At 51.0% G+C, this 20,035-nt stretch overlaps 1 protein-coding gene across 1 annotated transcript in view; it reads right to left on the bottom strand.

The window, feature by feature from the left end:
- Positions 1 to 5,973: 5,973 nt before the first annotated feature.
- The window catches only part of LOC135565124 (synaptotagmin-7-like), a gene marked incomplete at its 5' end in the record, with an annotated part of 58,986 nt that continues 44,924 nt past the window's right edge, over positions 5,974 to 20,035 (bottom strand). The window contains 6 exons of the mRNA XM_065011166.1: positions 5,974 to 8,913; positions 9,706 to 9,905; positions 10,144 to 10,258; positions 11,270 to 11,439; positions 11,747 to 12,011; positions 18,436 to 18,520. Coding sequence (XP_064867238.1) covers positions 8,809 to 8,913; positions 9,706 to 9,905; positions 10,144 to 10,258; positions 11,270 to 11,439; positions 11,747 to 12,011; positions 18,436 to 18,520 — 940 coding nt within the window. The remainder of the gene's footprint in view (positions 8,914 to 9,705; positions 9,906 to 10,143; positions 10,259 to 11,269; positions 11,440 to 11,746; positions 12,012 to 18,435; positions 18,521 to 20,035) is intronic.

The raw sequence follows: 20,035 nt of genomic DNA, 5'->3' as shown, positions 1-20,035 counted from the left end.
CCAGACCTAGAGGGGAGGGAGAGCGTGTTGGGCCAGACCTAGAGCGGAGGGAGAGCGTGTTGGGCCAGACCTAGAGCGGAGGGAGAGCGTGTTGGGCCAGACCTAGAGCGGAGGGAGAGCGTGTTGGACCAGACCTAGAGCGGAGGGACAGCGTGTTGGGCCAGACCTAGAGCGGAGGGACAGCGTGTTGGGCCAGACCTAGAGCGGAGGGACAGCGTGTTGGGCAAGACCTAGAGCGGAGGGACAGCGTGTTGGGCCAGACGTAGAGCGGAGGGACAGCGTGTTGAGCAAGACCTAGAGCGGAGGGACAGCGTGTTGGGCCAGACGTAGAGCGGAGGGACAGCGTGTTGGGCAAGACCTAGAGCGGAGGGACAGCGTGTTGGGCCAGACCTAGAGCGGAGGGACAGCGTGTTGGGCCAGACCTAGAGCGGAGGGACAGCGTGTTGGGCCAGACCTAGAGGGGAGGGAGAGCGTGTTGGGCCAGACCTAGAGCGGAGGGAGAGCGTGTTGGGCCAGACCTAGAGGGGAGGGAGAGCGTGTTGGGCCAGACCTAGAGCGGAGGGAGAGCGTGTTGGGCCAGACCTAGAGCGGAGGGAGAGCGTGCTGGGGCAGACCTAGAGCGGAGGGAGAGCGTGTTGGGCCAGACCTAGAGGGGAGGGAGAGCGTGTTGGGCCAGACCTAGAGCGGAGGGAGAGCGTGTTGGGCCAGACCTAGAGGGGAGGGAGAGCGTGTTGGGCCAGACCTAGAGCGGAGGGAGAGCGTGTTGGGCCAGACCTAGAGCGGAGGGACAGCGTGTTGGGCCAGACCTAGAGGGGAGGGACAGCGTGTTGGGCCAGACCTAGAGCGGAGGGAGAGCGTGTTGGGCCAGACCTAGAGCGGAGGGACAGCGTGTTGGGCCAGACCTAGAGCGGAGGGAGAGCGTGTTGGGCCAGACCTAGAGCGGAGGGAGAGCGTGTTGGGCCAGACCTAGAGCGGAGGGAGAGCGTGTTGGGCCAGACCTAGAGGGGAGGGAGAGCGTGTTGGGCCAGACCTAGAGCGGAGGGAGAGCGTGTTGGGTCAGACCTAGAGCGGAGGGAGAGCGTGTTGGGCCAGACCTAGAGCGGAGGGAGAGCGTGTTGGACCAGACCTAGAGCGGAGGGACAGCGTGTTGGGCCAGACCTAGAGCGGAGGGACAGCGTGTTGGGCCAGACCTAGAGCGGAGGGACAGCGTGTTGGGCAAGACCTAGAGCGGAGGGACAGCGTGTTGGGCCAGACGTAGAGCGGAAGGACAGCGTGTTGAGCAAGACCTAGAGCGGAGGGACAGCGTGTTGGGCCAGACGTAGAGCGGAGGGACAGCGTGTTGGGCAAGACCTAGAGCGGAGGGACAGCGTGTTGGGCCAGACCTAGAGCGGAGGGACAGCGTGTTGGGCCAGACCTAGAGCGGAGGGACAGCGTGTTGGGCCAGACCTAGAGCGGAGGGAGAGCGTGTTGGGCCAGACCTAGAGCGGAGGGAGAGCGTGTTGGGCCAGACCTAGAGCGGAGGGAGAGCGTGTTGGGCCAGACCTAGAGGGGAGGGAGAGCGTGTTGGGCCAGACCTAGAGGGGAGGGAGAGCGTGTTGGGCCAGACCTAGAGCGGAGGGAGAGCGTGTTGGGCCAGACCTAGAGGGGAGGGAGAGCGTGTTGGGCCAGACCTAGAGCGGAGGGAGAGCGTGTTGGGCCAGACCTAGAGGGGAGGGAGAGCGTGTTGGGCCAGACCTAGAGCGGAGGGAGAGCGTGTTGGGCCAGACCTAGAGGGGAGGGAGAGCGTGTTGGGCCAGACCTAGAGGGGAGGGAGAGCGTGTTGGGCCAGACCTAGAGCGGAGGGAGAGCGTGTTGGGCCAGACCTAGAGGGGAGGGAGAGCGTGTTGGGCCAGACCTAGAGGGGAGGGAGAGCGTGTTGGGCCAGACCTAGAGCGGAGGGAGAGCGTGTTGGGCCAGACCTAGAGGGGAGGGAGAGCGTGTTGGGCCAGACCTAGAGCGGAGGGAGAGCGTGTTGGGCCAGACCTAGAGGGGAGGGAGAGCGTGTTGGGCCAGACCTAGAGCGGAGGGAGAGCGTGTTGGGCCAGACGTAGAGCGGAAGGACAGCGTGTTGAGCAAGACCTAGAGCGGAGGGACAGCGTGTTGGGCCAGACGTAGAGCGGAGGGACAGCGTGTTGGGCAAGACCTAGAGCGGAGGGACAGCGTGTTGGGCCAGACCTAGAGCGGAGGGACAGCGTGTTGGGCCAGACCTAGAGCGGAGGGACAGCGTGTTGGGCCAGACCTAGAGCGGAGGGAGAGCGTGTTGGGCCAGACCTAGAGCGGAGGGAGAGCGTGTTGGGCCAGACCTAGAGCGGAGGGAGAGCGTGTTGGGCCAGACCTAGAGGGGAGGGAGAGCGTGTTGGGCCAGACCTAGAGGGAGGGAGAGCGTGTTGGGCCAGACCTAGAGCGGAGGGAGAGCGTGTTGGGCCAGACCTAGAGGGGAGGGAGAGCGTGTTGGGCCAGACCTAGAGGGAGGGAGAGCGTGTTGGGCCAGACCTAGAGCGGAGGGAGAGCGTGTTGGGCCAGACCTAGAGGGGAGGGAGAGCGTGTTGGGCCAGACCTAGAGCGGAGGGAGAGCGTGTTGGGCCAGACCTAGAGGGGAGGGAGAGCGTGTTGGGCCAGACCTAGAGGGAGGGAGGAGCGTGTTGGGCCAGACCTAGAGCGGAGGGAGAGCGTGTTGGGCCAGACCTAGAGGGAGGGAGAGCGTGTTGGGCCAGACCTAGAGGGGACGGAGAGCGTGTTGGGCCAGACCTAGAGCGGAGGGAGAGCGTGTTGGGCCAGACCTAGAGGGGAGGGAGAGCGTGTTGGGCCAGACCTAGAGCGGAGGGAGAGCGTGTTGGGCCAGACCTAGAGCGGAGGGAGAGCGTGTTGGGCCAGACCTAGAGGGGAGGGAGAGCGTGTTGGGCCAGACCTAGAGCGGAGGGAGAGCGTGTTGGGCCAGACCTAGAGGGGAGGGAGAGCGTGTTGGGCCAGACCTAGAGCGGAGGGAGAGCGTGTTGGGCCAGACCTAGAGCGGAGGGACAGCGTGTTGGGCCAGACCTAGAGGGGAGGGACAGCGTGTTGGGCCAGACCTAGAGCGGAGGGAGAGCGTGTTGGGCCAGACCTAGAGCGGAGGGACAGCGTGTTGGGCCAGACCTAGAGCGGAGGGAGAGCGTGTTGGGCCAGACCTAGAGCGGAGGGAGAGCGTGTTGGGCCAGACCTAGAGCGGAGGGAGAGCGTGTTGGGCCAGACCGAGAGCGTGTTGGGCCAGACCTAGAGCGGAGGGAGAGCGTGTTGGACCAGACCTAGAGCGGAGGGACAGCGTGTTGGGCCAGACCTAGAGCGGAGGGACAGCGTGTTGGGCCAGACCTAGAGCGGAGGGACAGCGTGTTGGGCCAGACGTAGAGCGGAGGGACAGCGTGTTGGGCAAGACCTAGAGCGGAGGGACAGCGTGTTGGGCCAGACGTAGAGCGGAGGGACAGCGTGTTGGGCAAGACCTAGAGCGGAGGGACAGCGTGTTGGGCCAGACGTAGAGCGGAGGGACAGCGTGTTGGGCAAGACCTAGAGTGGAGGGACAGCGTGTTGGGCCAGACCTAGAGCGGAGGGAGAGCGTGTTGGGCCAGACCTAGAGTGGAGGGAGAGCGTGTTGGGCCAGACCTAGAGGGGAGGGAGAGCGTGTTGGGCCAGACCTAGAGCGGAGGGAGAGCGTGTTGGGCCAGACCTAGAGGGGAGGGAGAGCGTGTTGGGCCAGATCTAGAGGGGAGGGAGAGCATGTTGGGCCAGACCTAGAACGGAGGGAGAGCGTGTTGGGCCAGACCTAGAGGGGAGGGAGAGCGTGTTGGGCCAGACCTAGAGCGGAGGGAGAGCGTGTTGGGCCAGACCTAGAGGGGAGGGAGAGCGTGTTGGGCCAGACCTAGAGCGGAGGGAGAGCGTGTTGGGCCAGACCTAGAGCGGAGGGAGAGCGTGTTGGGCCAGACCTAGAGCGGAGGGAGAGCGTGTTGGGCCAGACCTAGAGCGGAGGGAGAGCGTGTTGGGCCAGACCTAGAGGGGAGGGAGAGCGTGTTGGGCCAGACCTAGAGCGGAGGGAGAGCGTGTTGGGCCAGACCTAGAGGGGAGGGAGAGCGTGTTGGGCCAGACCTAGAGTGGAGGGAGAGCGTGTTGGGCCAGACCTAGAGCGGAGGGACAGCGTGTTGGGCCAGACCTAGAGGGGAGGGACAGCGTGTTGGGCCAGACCTAGAGCGGAGGGAGACCGTGTTGGGCCAGACCTAGAGCGGAGGGACAGCGTGTTGGGCCAGTCCTAGAGCGGAGGGAGAGCGTGTTGGGCCAGACCTAGAGCGGAGGGAGAGCGTGTTGGGCCAGACCTAGAGCGGAGGGAGAGCGTGTTGGGCCAGACCTAGAGGGGAGGGAGAGCGTGTTGGGCCAGACCTAGAGCGGAGGGAGAGCGTGTTGGGCCAGACCTAGAGCGGAGGGAGAGCGTGTTGGGCCAGACCTAGAGCGGAGGGAGAGCGTGTTGGACCAGACCTAGAGCGGAGGGACAGCGTGTTGGGCCAGACCTAGAGCGGAGGGACAGTGTGTTGGGCCAGACCTAGAGCGGAGGGACAGCGTGTTGGGCAAGACCTAGAGCGGAGGGACAGCGTGTTGGGCCAGACGTAGAGCGGAGGGACAGCGTGTTGAGCAAGACCTAGAGCGGAGGGACAGCGTGTTGGGCCAGACGTAGAGCGGAGGGACAGCGTGTTGGGCAAGACCTAGAGCGGAGGGACAGCGTGTTGGGCCAGACCTAGAGCGGAGGGACAGCGTGTTGGGCCAGACCTAGAGCGGAGGGAGAGTGTGTTGGGCCAGACCTAGAGCGGAGGGAGAGCGTGTTGGGCCAGACCTAGAGCGGAGGGAGAGCGTGTTGGGCCAGACCTAGAGCGGAGGGAGAGCGTGTTGGGCCAGACCGAGAGCGTGTTGGGCCAGACCTAGAGCGGAGGGAGAGCGTGTTGGGCCAGACCTAGAGCGGAGGGAGAGCGTGTTGGACCAGACCTAGAGCGGAGGGACAGCGTGTTGGGCCAGACCTAGAGCGGAGGGACAGCGTGTTGGGCCAGACCTAGAGCGGAGGGACAGCGTGTTGGGCCAGACGTGAGAGCGGAGGGACAGCGTGTTGGGCAAGACCTAGAGCGGAGGGACAGCGTGTTGGGCCAGACGTAGAGCGGAGGGACAGCGTGTTGGGCAAGACCTAGAGCGGAGGGACAGCGTGTTGGGCCAGACGTAGAGCGGAGGGACAGCGTGTTGGGCAAGACCTAGAGTGGAGGGACAGCGTGTTGGGCCAGACCTAGAGCGGAGGGACAGCGTGTTGGGCCAGACCTAGAGCGGAGGGACAGCGTGTTGGGCCAGACCTAGAGCGGAGGGACAGCGTGTTGGGCCAGACCTAGAGCGGAGGGACAGCATGTTGTGGTTCTGTAAGCCACCTATTAAATGATAAACCAGAACACAAGGCCCCTGATGCACACAGGCCTGAGTGAACGGTCCCTCTACCCAACAGAAGAGGGCTAGAATAGAATATGCTGTATGTGGTATTGTCAGATGTAATGAGCTCCCCTCTCTCTCTTCTCTTTGTTTCTCTCTTCACTCAGATTCTCGAATGTCTATGGCCCCCTCCCCAACCAACCCATAAAACCCCAACAAATAGAAAGTAGACACATGCCCTTTGTCACGTTCCAACATCCCAGTAATCATTAGCGTCTCCTCCTTAGCGATCAGCGACAACATAAATAATTAACTGAACATCTAAATTACTTTATACAGAATAAAAACAGCCAAAAAACAGATTCCATATTAAGAAAATGAAAATGGCAAAAGTGAACACCAAGCACACATACATACACGGTAAACACAAACAGTCAGATGTTGACACACTCATACACACATTGCAAACACACACACACACACATTCAGTAGACACAAATAAACAGTCAAATGTAAACAGAAAATAGGTTTAGTTGATATTATTACTCTTGTAGTTATCATTCAGCCCATTGTGTGATGAGAGAGAGACTTAAGCTTGGAACAGGTCACACCAGGATGACATCAGGAGCAGTACAAAGCAGAGGGGGTCTGGCCAGTAATGGAACAGCCTGGTCCTGAAGCAGGACAGAGCAGATGGGGTCTGGCCAGTAATGGAACAGCCTGGTCCTGAAGACCCACAAACACCCTAAGTATCTAACATCTGGAGCAGGACAGAGCAGAGGGGGTCTGGCCAGTAATGGAACAGCCTGGTCCTGAAGCAGGACAGAACAGAGGGGGTTTGGTCCGTAACAGCCGTGGTCCTGAAGACCCACTAATACCCTAACTAACATCAGGAGCAGGACAGAGCAGAGGGGGGTTGGTCTGTAATGAAACAGCCCTGGTCCTGAAGACCCACTAACACCTAACTATCTAACATCAGGAGCAGGACAGAGCAGAGGGGGTTTGGTCTGTAATGAAACAGCCCTGGTCCTGAAGACCCACTAACACCTAACTATCTAACATCAGGAGCAGGACAGAGCAGAGGGGGGTTGGTCTGTAATGAAACAGCCCTGGTCCTGAAGACCCACTAACACCTAACTAACTAACATCAGGAGCAGGACAGAGCAGAGGGGGTTTGGTCTGTAATGAAACAGCCCTGGTCCTGAAGACCCACTAACACCGAACTAACTAACATCAGGAGCAGGACAGAGCAGAGGGGGGTTGGTCTGTAATGAAACAGCCCTGGTCCTGAAGACCCACTAACACCCAACTATCTAACATCAGGAGCAGGACAGAGCAGAGGGGGTTTGGTCTGTAATGAAACAGCCCTGGTCCTGAAGACCCACTAACACCCAACTATCTAACATCAGGAGCAGGACAGAGCAGAGGGGGTTTGGTCTGTAATGAAACAGCCCTGGTCCTGAAGACCCACTAACACCTAACTATCTAACATCAGGAGCAGGACAGAGCAGAGGGGGTTTGGTCTGTAATGAAACAGCCCTGGTCCTGAAGACCCACTAACACCCAACTATCTAACATCAGGAGCAGGACAGAGCAGAGGGGGTTTGGCCAGTAATGCAACAGCCTTCCACTAAGACCCTAAACATTTATCTACTAATATTCTTATAACAATGTGTTCTGTAACATGCACACTAATGAATAAGATGTTGACTAAATGACTTACAGACCAACTGCCAGACACACGTTCCAACAGACAGGCAGAATTACACAAAATGACTGAGAGAGACAAACAGGTAACGTTACCAACCTTGATGGGGACAAGATCAATTGGCTTAGTGCTCCATTAGAAACAAAACTGACTCGGTTGGGAGAGGGGCATTTATTTATGGTTATCTGCAGTGGATGATGCAATTGAGAGAAAGCAGCTCAGATGAAGACTGGTGGTTCATGTCAAGTTCCTCCTCTGCTTACCGTTCCACACCAGGTAGCAGGCACTACCCCACAGACTGTACCCCTCTCTCTCTGTCACTGCTTAGCTGCTGTGACCTCTCCAAGTCTTCAAACATATCCAGTAGAATACTGATGATTATTATTGTCATCATTATTATCAGTAATATTGTCGTTATTCATTTGATAGCAGTGCAAGCCCAATACTTTCACACACTTGCACTCGCATTCACACTCTAACTTTCGCTGACACGCAAGCACGCACGCACACACACACGCACGCACGCACGCACACACGCACACACACACACACACACACACAGAGAGAATACGACAGAATAATAGCTGTCTTTTTGCTTCTATTTACTGTCTCTGGAAGAACATTTTGATTGGTCTCTTTAGGCTTTTTAAAAACAAAACACAACATTGATGACTTTACTCTTTTTCTGTCATTATTCTTTTTTTTTCTCTCCAGAAAATAGGAATGTCTTTTTACATTTCCCCCATGGACCAGTGTAAATGATCAGTCATTTTCCCCTTTTTTCATCTAGAACTTCATTTGGAGTTACAGCACATCACCCACAGCACGCACAGACAACAAGGGGGTCCAGCCGGGGAAGAATCACTACAGTGGTGGGAGAGAAAGAGATCAGAGATGATGAACGGGGTGGAGTGACAGTGTCTTGTCTAATTCCATTATCATCCAGACAGTCCAGCCCTCTTCTATTCCATTGGTTTGCCTCTCTCTCTCTATCAATCCTTCCTGTTATATTCTCTGTGTGTTTGCAGAAGGGAACGGACCAAAGGGTCAATGTGGGAAGCAACAAAAAAAATGAACAGCCAACCAGATCGCTTCTGACGACAGAGAGAGCAGTGATTAGGGAGAGAAGAAGCCTCCCCTCACTGCCACAGGAGAACGATGGAGAGACACAGGATTAATGGTGGAACTGGATTCCTTGTCGGTCAGTCTGTCACACAGTCACAGATATAATGTTTCCTGAAAGACATGCCCCTCACCAGCTCCTTACGCAGGGTTCTTATATGGTCTATTTGAACCTGTTTTTGTTGGTGGCTGAGGCTCACCCTAGGGCTGGCAGAGTGTACCGCTCCAAAGTAAAGGTGGACCAAGGAGAAAAAACAATGGTTGAGAGGAAGGTATGACTTAAAAGCAACAAGACTCAGAAAGGACCCGGTTAAACAGAGGGGAGTAGAGGATGGAGAAGTTCATTAGGGATCTGAGAGAGGACAGGCAGGAGGAGAGGGTGGATGCGTAGGGTGGATGCGTTGGGTGGCTATTTGTACCCATGTTCTGCAGCGAGTCAGCCTTGTGCATAACGATAGGGTGGGAGGGCAGGGCAGGGGGCTGGGGTGGTCTGGGTGGATGTGACTGGACCTACAGTATCAGGCCTTGAGGGCATGCCACTGCTGCACGGCATTACGAGGTTTACCCATCATGTCCTTCCAGTGCTTCACCTCCGCCGGACCACTCTTCCACGAGAGATAGATCTGAGAGAGAGAGCAAGAGGGAGGGTGGGAAGAAAGAGAGGAAGAGAAGGGGAGGAAGGGAGGAGAGAGAGATGGAGTGAAAGAGAGCGAGGGGGTGAGATGGATAAGCAGGATATCTAACGTCACAGAGATCGATATTACTCAAACAGAGAGAGGTAAACTAAACTCTCTGAAGTCTGGAGTGTCCCTGCTGTTACCATAAAGCTTGCCAATCACCCTAATCTGAACTTAATTCATATCGGGAGCTGAGGAGATTCATTAAGATGAAACAGCTGTTTTACTCTCAGCAATTTTCAAAGTAGGGGAAACAGGGGGAAAGATTTGTGTGAGAATGAGACATGTTTAGACAGAGAGATGAAGGCTCCCAAGCAAGCCGCAGCTGTGTTTTACTGCTGGTGATTAGACTGTGGGTGAAAGGGCCAGCGCTTGTGATGAGGCGTGTTTAGTTTACTGAGGGGTCACTATCAGACACTGGATCCATAGTAAGGAAGCCTGTATGAGGGTTACAGTGTGTCAGAAAATCAATGGGATAGTACTTCTGTGTGCCACAAACAAACCACACAATCAATGGATATCAATCTCACTGTGCCAGTATGTAAGAGCAATCTTGAGACAGTGACTGTTAATGTGTCGTTGTGTTAGTGTGTGTGAGAGCAGGATCATTGTGTGTGTGTGTGTGTTATGAGTTTATGTATGTGTGCGTGTGCATGTGTCTCAGTATGTGCCAGCAGGGGTCAGTGTGGACTGGTGATGTACGTGGCTGGTGGTCTGGGCGTTACGAGGGGGCGGTACCTTGCCGATGACGTCGTTGCGACTGAGCTTGTCCTTGTCCATGACGGTGATGATGATGGTGGTCTCTCGGAGCACGTGGGCGGGGACGTCGAAGGGGAAGGACTCGTTGAACACGGGGTTCAGACAGCACTTCATTGTCACCGTCTTCTTCTTCTCCACACGTTTGTCCTTGTGCATCAGCCACAGCTTCACATAGGGATCTGATGGGGGAGACACATCACTTAAACACAGAGGTTGTATCCCAAATGGCACCCTAATCCCTATACAGTACACTTATTTTGACCAGGGCTCATAGAAAGTATTGCACCATATAGGGAATAGGGTGTCATTTTGGATGCCGTATGGATGGAGAGATACTGAAACCACATTGACACATGTTAAGGTAGACAGACTGTAGCACAGGAAACAGGTGATGACAGAGTATTGTATGTACTGTACCGGAGGTGCCTCCAATGTCCATGGCTTTGAGGTTGCGGGCTTTGATGATGGTCACAGTGATGGTGTTGGCTTGAGGGTTGTAGCACAGTGACAACAGCAGGTCTCCTCGACTCCCCTGAAAAACACAATGACATCACCACTCACCAACCCTCTCACTCCCTCCATCTCCTCTACCCCCTTCTGTCTCCCAGTCATCCCTCCTTCTCCTTGTTCCCTCTCACCAACCCTCTCTCTCCCTCCATCCCCTCTACCCCCTTCTGTCTCCCAGTCATCCCTCCTTGTTCCCTCTCACTAACCCTCTCTCCCTCCATCTCCTCTACCCCCTTCTGTCTCCCAGTCATCCCTCCTTGTTCCCTCTTACTAACCCTCTCTCCCTCCATCCCCTCTACCCCCTTCTGTCTCCCAGTCATCCCTCCTTGTTCCCTCTCACTCCCTCCATCCCCTCTACCCCATTCTGTCTCCCAGTCATCCCTCCTTCTCCTTGTTCCCTCTCTCCCTCCATCCCCTCTACCCCCTTCTGTCTCCCAGTCATCCCTCCTTCTCCTTGTTCCCTCTCTCCCTCCATCCCCTCTACCCCCTTCTGTCTCCCAGTCATCCCTCCTTCTCCTTGTTCCCTCTCTCCCTCCATCCCCTCTACCCCCTTCTGTCTCCCAGTCATCCCTCCTTCTCCTTGTTCCCTCTCACCAATCCTCTCTCTCCCTCCATCCCCTCTACCCCCTTCTGTCTCCCAGTCATCCCTCCTTCTCCTTGTTCCCTCTCACCAACCCTCTCTCCCTCCATCCCCTCTACCCCCTTCTGTCTCCCAGTCATCCCTCCTTGTTCCCTCTCACCAATCCTCTCTCTCCCTCCATCCCCTCTACCCCCTTCTGTCTCCCAGTCATCCCTCCTTCTCCTTGTTCCCTCTCACCAATCCTCTCTCTCCCTCCATCCCCTCTACCCCCTTCTGTCTCCCAGTCATCCCTCCTTCTCCTTGTTCCCTCTCACCAACCCTCTCTCCCTCCATCCCCTCTACCCCCTTCTGTCTCCCAGTCATCCCTCCTTGTTCCCTCTCTCCACCCCTCCCCTCATCTCCCCTCCTCCCCTGTCCCTCTGCAACTGTCCTAGTCTGTGTGTGTACTTTACTCACGCTGCCGTCGCTGCAGGGCTTCAGCTCCTTCCAGTAGGTCTGCTGGTTGCCCAGGTCCACCTTGTTAAGGGGAATGGACACCTCCCCGATGGGGTCGTTCCTGCTGAAACGATCGTAATCCAGCACCTGCATATAGAGGGTCCTCTGGATCACCTTCTCATAGGGGAACCCTGGGGGGGAACAGACAGATACATATACAGACAGATAAGAGGCTGATATGTGCTGGACAGAGATTTAGGGAGTACTCTTTCAGACTTTATACAGGATAACCAATAGCCATACGTCTAGTTATGTGTATAGTTCTAAGACCAGATGTGTGTTTTTTATAATGTGCAGTAGTTGCCATTGGGTCCCAAATGGCATCATATTCCCTATGTAGTGCACTACAGGGGCCCATAGGGCTGTGAACAAAAGTAGTGCAGAATAGGGCGCCATTAGGTACGCAGCCTCGTATGCAGGGTGATTTCACAGTCTGACCTTCAAACAGGAAGGTCTCGTTCCAGCGAGGATTGAGGTTCTTCCTCTTGACCTTGGTCTCCAGCTTGTGCTTCTTGTCCGGCAGCAGGTAGAGTTTGACAAAGGGGTCTGAGGTGCCAGAGAAGTCCTTGGCGGGGAGCTCCTGGCCCGTAAGGATCTTGACGGTCAGGGTGGAGTCCTGGAAGCTGTAGCCCACACTGAACTGAATCCGGCCCAGCTTCTCAACCACAGGCCCTTCTGTGTCCTCTTCTGAGCCTGGAGAGAGCTGGGAGAGAACAGCAGCAGAGAACTCTAATATTTATCCAGTCTATACGATGGTAGAATCGCAATTGCATACTCCTCGCGTCCTCTCTCCTTGACTCCTTCTCAAAACACATTGGAGAAGGTCAGAGGGGAGGGACCTCTGGCACTCTCATCCAATGGGTTTTGAGACGGAGGCGAGGAGAAAGGAGAGAGAACGCGAGGAGTATGCAATTGAGATTCTTCCTTTGTACACTCAACAACCCTCATCCCAATACCCCCACCCTTTCCCAGCATGGAACACACAGATGAAACACTCAGGGACATGAACACCCAAGGTGAACAAGGAGCTTTGTTTCTCATCCACAAGGGGGCAGTCAAACAGCACTGGAACTCACGTGCAATGCTGCCATCATGCTAGCCTAACGTTCAGATAATGTTATGTCATATGTCTGGGCTTTACTGAGCGATAAGGGAGGGAGCGATGGGGGAGAAGGCATATCTTGAGCGGAGAGGCAGGAGATATTCTGTGAGTAGAGAGACCCCCTGCCTAACTGGAGCTGGGCCCCGAGGGAGGGAAGGAAATCCAGTTAAAAGGCTGCTATCTGATAGAGAGGGACCAGAGGCTTGGCCCAAGGTGCAGTTCCTGGAATTTAATCTCACATTCTGTATTCTCTCCCACACATCTCGCTGTTGCTCTGCCTCCTCGATCAAAATCTGATCATCTCTCCTCCTTCACTCTCTTGGTGTCTGATGTCTGTCTGTCTTTCATGAACACACACATGCGCACACAGACATACTTACATGGACGCATGCATGCACACATCGTCTTTGAGACAGCGCTCCTGAAATTTGCCCCACCTAGTTTTCAACATTTTTCAGGGTCAATCTGTTTTTTTATTCTCTTTTACTTGTTGCCCAATCGCTTTGCCTGAAACCCACATAACCTACATAGATACAGAACCTACAACTCCACAAAATACAACCACATACTGAGCCCACCTACACTATACACACCTCTCCAACCCCAGACCATGTGAGGGTCAGAACACGAGGTTAATCATATTATTAACATAATATGTACACACACCACACCAACCAGCACAAAAACATCCTGTGGCGTACTGCATTAGCATCGAATAGCCCCGGCGATATGCAACTTTTCAGGGAAGTCAGGAACCAATATACACAGTCAGTTAGGAAAGCAAAGGCTAGCTTTTTCAAACCGAAATTTGCATCCTGTAGCACTAATTCCAAAAAGTTTTGGGACACTGTAAAGTCCATGGAGAATAAGAGCACCTCCTCCCAGCTGCCCACTGCACTGAGGATAGGAAACACTGTCACCACCGATAAATATACGATAATCAATCATTTCAATAAGCATTTTTCTAAGGTTAGCAATGCTTTCCACCTGGCTACCTCTACCCCGGCCAACATCTCAGCACCCCCTGCAGAAACTTGCCCAAGTCCCCCCCGCTTCTCCTTCACCCAAATCCAGACAGTTGATGTTCTGAAAGAAAAATATGGATCCCTACAAATCAGCTGGGCTAGACAATCTGGACCCTCTCTTTCTAAAATTATTCGCCAAAATTGTTGCAACCCCTATTACTAGCCTGTTCAACCTCTCTTTCGTATCGTCTGAGATCCCCAAAGATTGGAAAGCTGCCGCGGTCATCCCCCTCTTCAAAGGGGGAGACACTAGACCCAAACTGTTATAGACCTATATCCATCCTACCCTGCCTTTCTAAAATCTTTGAAAGCCAAGTTAACAAACAGATCACCTCAGCCATGCTCAAGGTACTAAACGATATCATAACCTCCATAGATAATAGACAGTACTGTGCAGCCGTCTTCATTGACCTGGCCAAGGCTTTCGACTCTATCAATCCCCGCATTCTTATCGGCAGACTCAATAGCCTTGGCTTCTCAAATGACTGCCTTGCCTGGTTTGCCAACTACTTCTCAGATAGAGTTCAGTGTGTTAAATCGGAGGGCCTGTTGTCCGGACCTCTGGCAGTCTCTATGGTGGTGCCACAGGGTTCAATTCTCGGGCAGACTCTTTTCTCTGTATATATCAATGATGTCACCCTTGCTGCTGGTGATTCTCTGATCCACCTCTACGCAGACGACACCATTCTGTATACATCTGGCCCTTCTTTGGACACTGTGTTAACAAACCTCCAAATGAGCTTCAATGCCATACAACACTACTTCCGTGACTTCCAACTGCTTTTAAATGCTAGTAAAGCTAAATGCATGCTCTTCAACCGATTGCTGCCCACACCCTCCCGTCCGACTAGCATCACTACTCTGGACTAGAGGTCGACCGATTATGATTTTTCAACGCCGATAACGATGATTAGAGGACCGAAAAAAGCCGATACCAATTAATCGGACGATTTGTATATATATTTGTAATAAATGACAATTACAACAATACTGAATGAACAATGAACACTTATTTGAACTTGAAATATAATACTTAAATAAAATCAATTTAGTCTCAAATAAATAATGAAACATGTTCAATTTGGTTTAAATAATGCAAAAACACAGTGTTGGAGAGAAAGTAAAAGTGCAATATGTGCCATGTAAAAAAGCTAACGTTTAAGTTCCTTGCTCAGAACATGAGAACATGAGAACATATGAAAGCTGGTGGTTCCTTTTAACATGAGTCTTCAGTATTCCCAGTTAAGAGGTTTTAGGTTGTAGTTATTATTGGAATTATAGGACTATTTCTCTCTATACCATTTGTATTTCATATACCTTTGACTATTGGATGTTCTTATCGGCACTTTAGTATTGCCAGCCTAATCTCGGGAGTTGATAGGCTTGAAGTCATAAACAGCGCTGTGCATCCCAGCATTGCTGAGAGCTGCCGTTTGAATGAATGCTTACAAGCCTGCTGCTGCCTACCACCTCTCAGACTGCTCTATCAAATATAAAATCATATACTTAATTATAATGTAATAAACACACAGAAATACGAGCCTTTGGTCATTAATATGGTCAAATCCGTAAACACTAATTTCGAAAACGAAACATTTATTCTTTCAGTGAAATACGGAACCGTATTGTGGCAACCCTAAGTCTAAATATTACTGTTACATTGCACAACCTTCAATGTTATGTCATAATTACGTAAAATTCTGGCAAATTAATTATGGTCTTTGTTAGGAATAAATGGCCTTTCAAAAGTTTGCAACGAGACAGGCGGCCCAAACTGCTGCATATACCCCGACTCAGCTTGCACTGAACGCAAGAGAAGTGACACAATATCCCTAGTTAATATTGCCTGCTAATATTAATTACTTTTTATTACATATGCAGGTATAAAAATGTATACTTGTGTATTGATTTTAAGAAAGGCATTGATGTTTATGGTTAGGTACATTATTGCAACGATTGTGCTTTTTTCACTAATGTGCTTTTGTTAAATCATCAAGTTGAAGTAGGCTGTGATTCGATGACAAATTAACAGGCACCGCATTGATTATATGCAATGCAGAACAAGCTAGTTAACCTAGTAATATCATCAACCATGTGCAGTTAACTAGTGATTATGTGAAGATTTTTTTTTTTTTAATAAGATAAGTTTTAGCTAGGTGGTCAGCCTGCCACGCAGTCTCCTCGTGGATTGCAATGTAATCGGCCATAATTGGCATCAAAAAAGGCAGATTACCGATTGTTATGTAAATTTTAAATCGGCCCTAATTAATCAGACATGCCGATTAACTTCCCTAGTGTAAGGGGCAGCATTCGGAATTTTGGATGAAAAGCGCGCCAATATTAAACTGCCTGCTACTCAGGCCCAGAAGATAGGATATGCATATTTGGATAGAAAACACTCTAAAGTTTCCAAAACTGTTAAAATAATGTCTGTGAGTATAACAGAACTGATATGGCAGGCAAAAATCAGAGGAAAATCCAACCAGGAAGTACTATTATTTTGAAAGGCTGTTTTTCCATTAAAAGCCTATCCACCATACAAAAACTTAGGATCCAGTTCACGAGCTCTATGGCTTCTTCTACATGTGGCCAGTCTTTAGACATTGTTTCAGGCTTTTACTCTGAAAAATGAGGGAGATACAGCACTTTCAATCAGTGGCCAGTGGAAATTTCCAGACATCAGCCATGCGCCTGATCGGGAACACGCCTTTCTTGTTTCTCTTTTTCTATTGACGAAGCTTTGGTCCGGTTGAAATATTATTGATTATTTATGACAAAAACAACCGGAGGATTGATTTTAAACATCGTTTGGTATGTTTCTACTAACTTTTATTGTACTTTTTAAAAACTTTTAGTCTGGACTTGAGCATTCGGATTACTGGACAAAACGCATGAACAAAAAGGAGGTTTTTGGATATAAATATGAACTTTATCGAACAAAACATACATGTATTGTGTAACATGAAGTCCTATGAGTGCCATCTGATGAAGATCATCAAAGGTTAGTGATGAATTTAATCGCTATTTATGACTTGTGAGCCCTCTCCTTGGCTGGAAAATGGCTGTATGGTTTTCTGTGACTAGGTGCTGACCAAACATAATCGCATGGTGTGCTTTCGCAGTAAAGCCTTTTTGAAATCGGACACTGTGGTTGGTTTTACAAGAAGTTTATCTTTAAAATGGTGTATAATACTTGTATGTTTGAGGAATTGTAATTATGGGAATTCTGTTGTTTTGAATTTGGCGCCCTGCAATTTCACTGGCTGTTGTCGAGGTGGGACGCTAGCGTGTACCAGAGAGGTTAATCGAACCTCCACTCTGTACCTACAGTACTTAGGTGTCTGGTTAGACTGTAAACTCTCCTTCCAGACTCACAATAAGCATCTATAACCCAAAATTAAATCTAGAATCTGCTTCCTTCTTCGCAACAAAGCCTCCTTCACTCATGCTGCCAAACATACCCTCGTAAAACTGACTATCCTACCGATCCTTGACTTCGTCGATGTCATTTACAAAATAGCCTCTAACACTCTTTTCAGCAAATTGGATGAAGTCTATCACAGTGCCATCCGTTTTGTCACCAAAGCCCCATATACTACCCACCACTGCGACCTGTATGCTCTCGTTGGCTGGCCCTCGCTACATATTTGTCTCCAGACCCACTGGCTCCAGGTCATCTATAAGTCTTTGCTAGGTAAAGCCCTGCCTTATCTCAGCTCACTGGTCACCATAGCAACACCCACACATAGCACGCGCTCCAGCAGGTATATTTCACTGGTCATCCCCAAAGCCAACACCTCCTTTGGCCGCAATTCCTTCCAGTTCTCTACTGCCAATGACTGGAACGAATTGCAAAAATCACTGAAGCTGGAGACATATCTCCCTCGCTAACTTTAAGCATTAGCTGTCAGAGCAGATTAACGATCACTGTACCTGTACACAGCCCATCTGTAAATAGCACACCCAACAACCTCATCCCCATATTGTTATTTATTATTATTTATTTTTTTGTTGCTCTTTTGCACCCCAGTATCTCTACTTGCACATCATCATCTGCACATCTATCACTCCAGTGTTAATGCTAAATGTAAAGTATTTTGGCCTATTTATTGCATTACCTCCCTAATCTTACTACATTTGCACATACTGTACATAGACTTTTCTATTGTGTTATTGACTGTACGTTTGTTTATCCCATGTGTAACTGTGTTGTTGTTTTTGTCACACTGCTTTGCTTTATCTTGGCCAGGTCGCAGTTGTAAATGAGAACTTGTTCTCAACTGGCCTACCTGGTTAAATAAAGGTGAAATGAAAATAAATGTTAAAAAAATCCATTGTGACAGACTGACGTAGCTGGCCAGCGCACGCAATAATTGATTCTGGGTACCGGGATTATTCAAACTAACTCACTTCTATAAACACATATAAAACTTCTAAAATCCTGCATAGGTAGTATCACAATGACCCCCCCCCCCCCCCCAAAAAAAGAAAATGTGCCTCAGTGATAAAAAAAAAAGTTATAGATATTAACTAGGCCTAGTGAAAGTCTTCGACTCACATTGTGAGAGACCAGAGATGGAAAGAGACTGTGGCCAACTGCAGGTCTGATCCAACTGACAGGCCCTGTTGGCTCCCCCTCAAAGTGAAAGTATCATCATTAAGCATCATCGGGACCTCCATAACGCAGACGTGCAACCCACATAATAACCCAGGCCCATCCCCCACCCGCGCCCTGTCCACCCAGCACTCACACCACTGTGTTCGCAGCGTAATTACCAGCGTTTGCTGAATAAAGCATATTCTGCTGAGTTTCTCCGTTGTGATAGCCAAGCTGGGTTGGGAAATGTCATGTAATTAGCATGTTTTGTCATTTAAGACATCTTGCAAATCTAAATGCTGCCACAAGTGGGTGGATGTGGACAAACCCATAGACACGCAGAGAGGAGTACAGATGAACAATCATTAACACAGACAGGGGGGAAGGGAGCAGGTTTTCTCACCATGTGAATGTCGCTGGTGGTGACAGAGTTGGTCAGGTCTGTGACAGAGGAGTTCCCGAGGCGGCCTGCCTCATCTGGGGTCTGGCTCCCAGGTTTACCCAGGCTCCTGCTGTGGGGGGGTCAGAGACACAGTCAGGACGGACACTGAGAGAGAGGCCGACGGAGCACTAGGAGAATCCTGCTTCTGAAGACAAAGAGCCAGCCTCAGGTCTGTGCTGCAACTGCAGCTCATCAAATGGCTTCCCACCACAGGTGAGGCTGCAAGGTCTTGTGTCAGGGCTGAACTATACAGAGTCCAGATCTGAATGTGACTGATAATGTCCCCAGACTTGGGAGTAACAAGGGAATGTTAGTGACTTACACTCTCACTACAATCATGTAGCAGTGTGATATTTGCGAAACAGCCACAAACATCGGCACAATTAATGAACGAAAGAGTAAAAGAGGAAGGACAGGGTGGGGGAGGACTGGGTGTTGGAGACAAAGTGTTCCTAGCCAATATGTTGTAACAGTCTGGTGAGCAGAAGACATGCTGAGCTATAGCAGGTGACACAAGTCAAGACACTGACAGACAACACTAATTACAGGTTACACACTGGAAAATGACAAGAGGAAGAAAGAGGAAAAACAGAGTGCAGGTGCACTGTAGAAATGGAGGGAGAGGAAGTGGGATTAGGAATGGGTGCTGTGGGAAAGATGAGTGCAGAAGAAGAAGTAGATTTGAAGATTTATCTCTGCAGAGAAAAGGGGGGATTTGTCTTTGCTAAGACTAGGAGGATTAACAGAATGAACAAAGTGAGGTTACTGACTCAAATGAACGTGAGACAGAGACAGACACCACAACATAGTTCAGTTGAAGCTGGAATAGAAATAGAGGAGATAGGAGAGGATAAGAGGCCTGGAAACAAAAAAAACAAGACTAACTTTTCGTAAGAGAGCACAATAAGGACTAAAGAATAGAGACGAGAAACAGACTTGACATGGGCATGCAAAATAAGAGGACGAGTCAGAGAGGGAGGGGGATGGCTGGAGGCAGTACATCGGAAAGTCTGGCAGGAAAAAGAAGTAGGCGAGCGAGAGAAAAAGAGAAAAGGAGGGATAAGATGTAATGTGGGAGGGTATAAACATAACACACACACAACATGTTAACCGCCAAATAGATACAAGGAACTAATCGTTTGGCTGAGTGAGGTTAATCCCAATCCAGAGGGATGTTAGAGGATGCATGTGGGCATGTTAGCCATATGGGTTATCAAGGAGGAGGGAGGATGGTAATTGTGGTTCCTGAAGTATCAGTAATTTTGTGGTTGAGGCTACAGATGTCTGTGTTCCTGGTCGTTTGAGGGGTCAGTCACTGTTGTAGGACCGCAGACATGTCTCTGTCTGGTCGGGCTCTCTCTGTGTGAAGGGTCAGTCACTGTTGTAGGACCACAGACATGTCTCTGTCTGGTCGGGCTCTCTCTGTGTGAAGGGTCAGTCCACAAATTCAAATCCAGTATCTGTGGTTGGGTTGGGCTGCCTAACATAAGAGAGAGACTGTAACTCTAGTGCACTGTGTCCTTCCATGAACACTGGCTGGCTGGCTGGATGTCACTTACCT

This window comes from Oncorhynchus nerka, linkage group LG27 (genome assembly GCF_034236695.1).
Source record: "Oncorhynchus nerka isolate Pitt River linkage group LG27, Oner_Uvic_2.0, whole genome shotgun sequence".
NCBI lineage: Eukaryota > Metazoa > Chordata > Actinopteri > Salmoniformes > Salmonidae > Oncorhynchus > Oncorhynchus nerka.
This window is presented reverse-complemented; position numbering and strand designations above follow the sequence as displayed.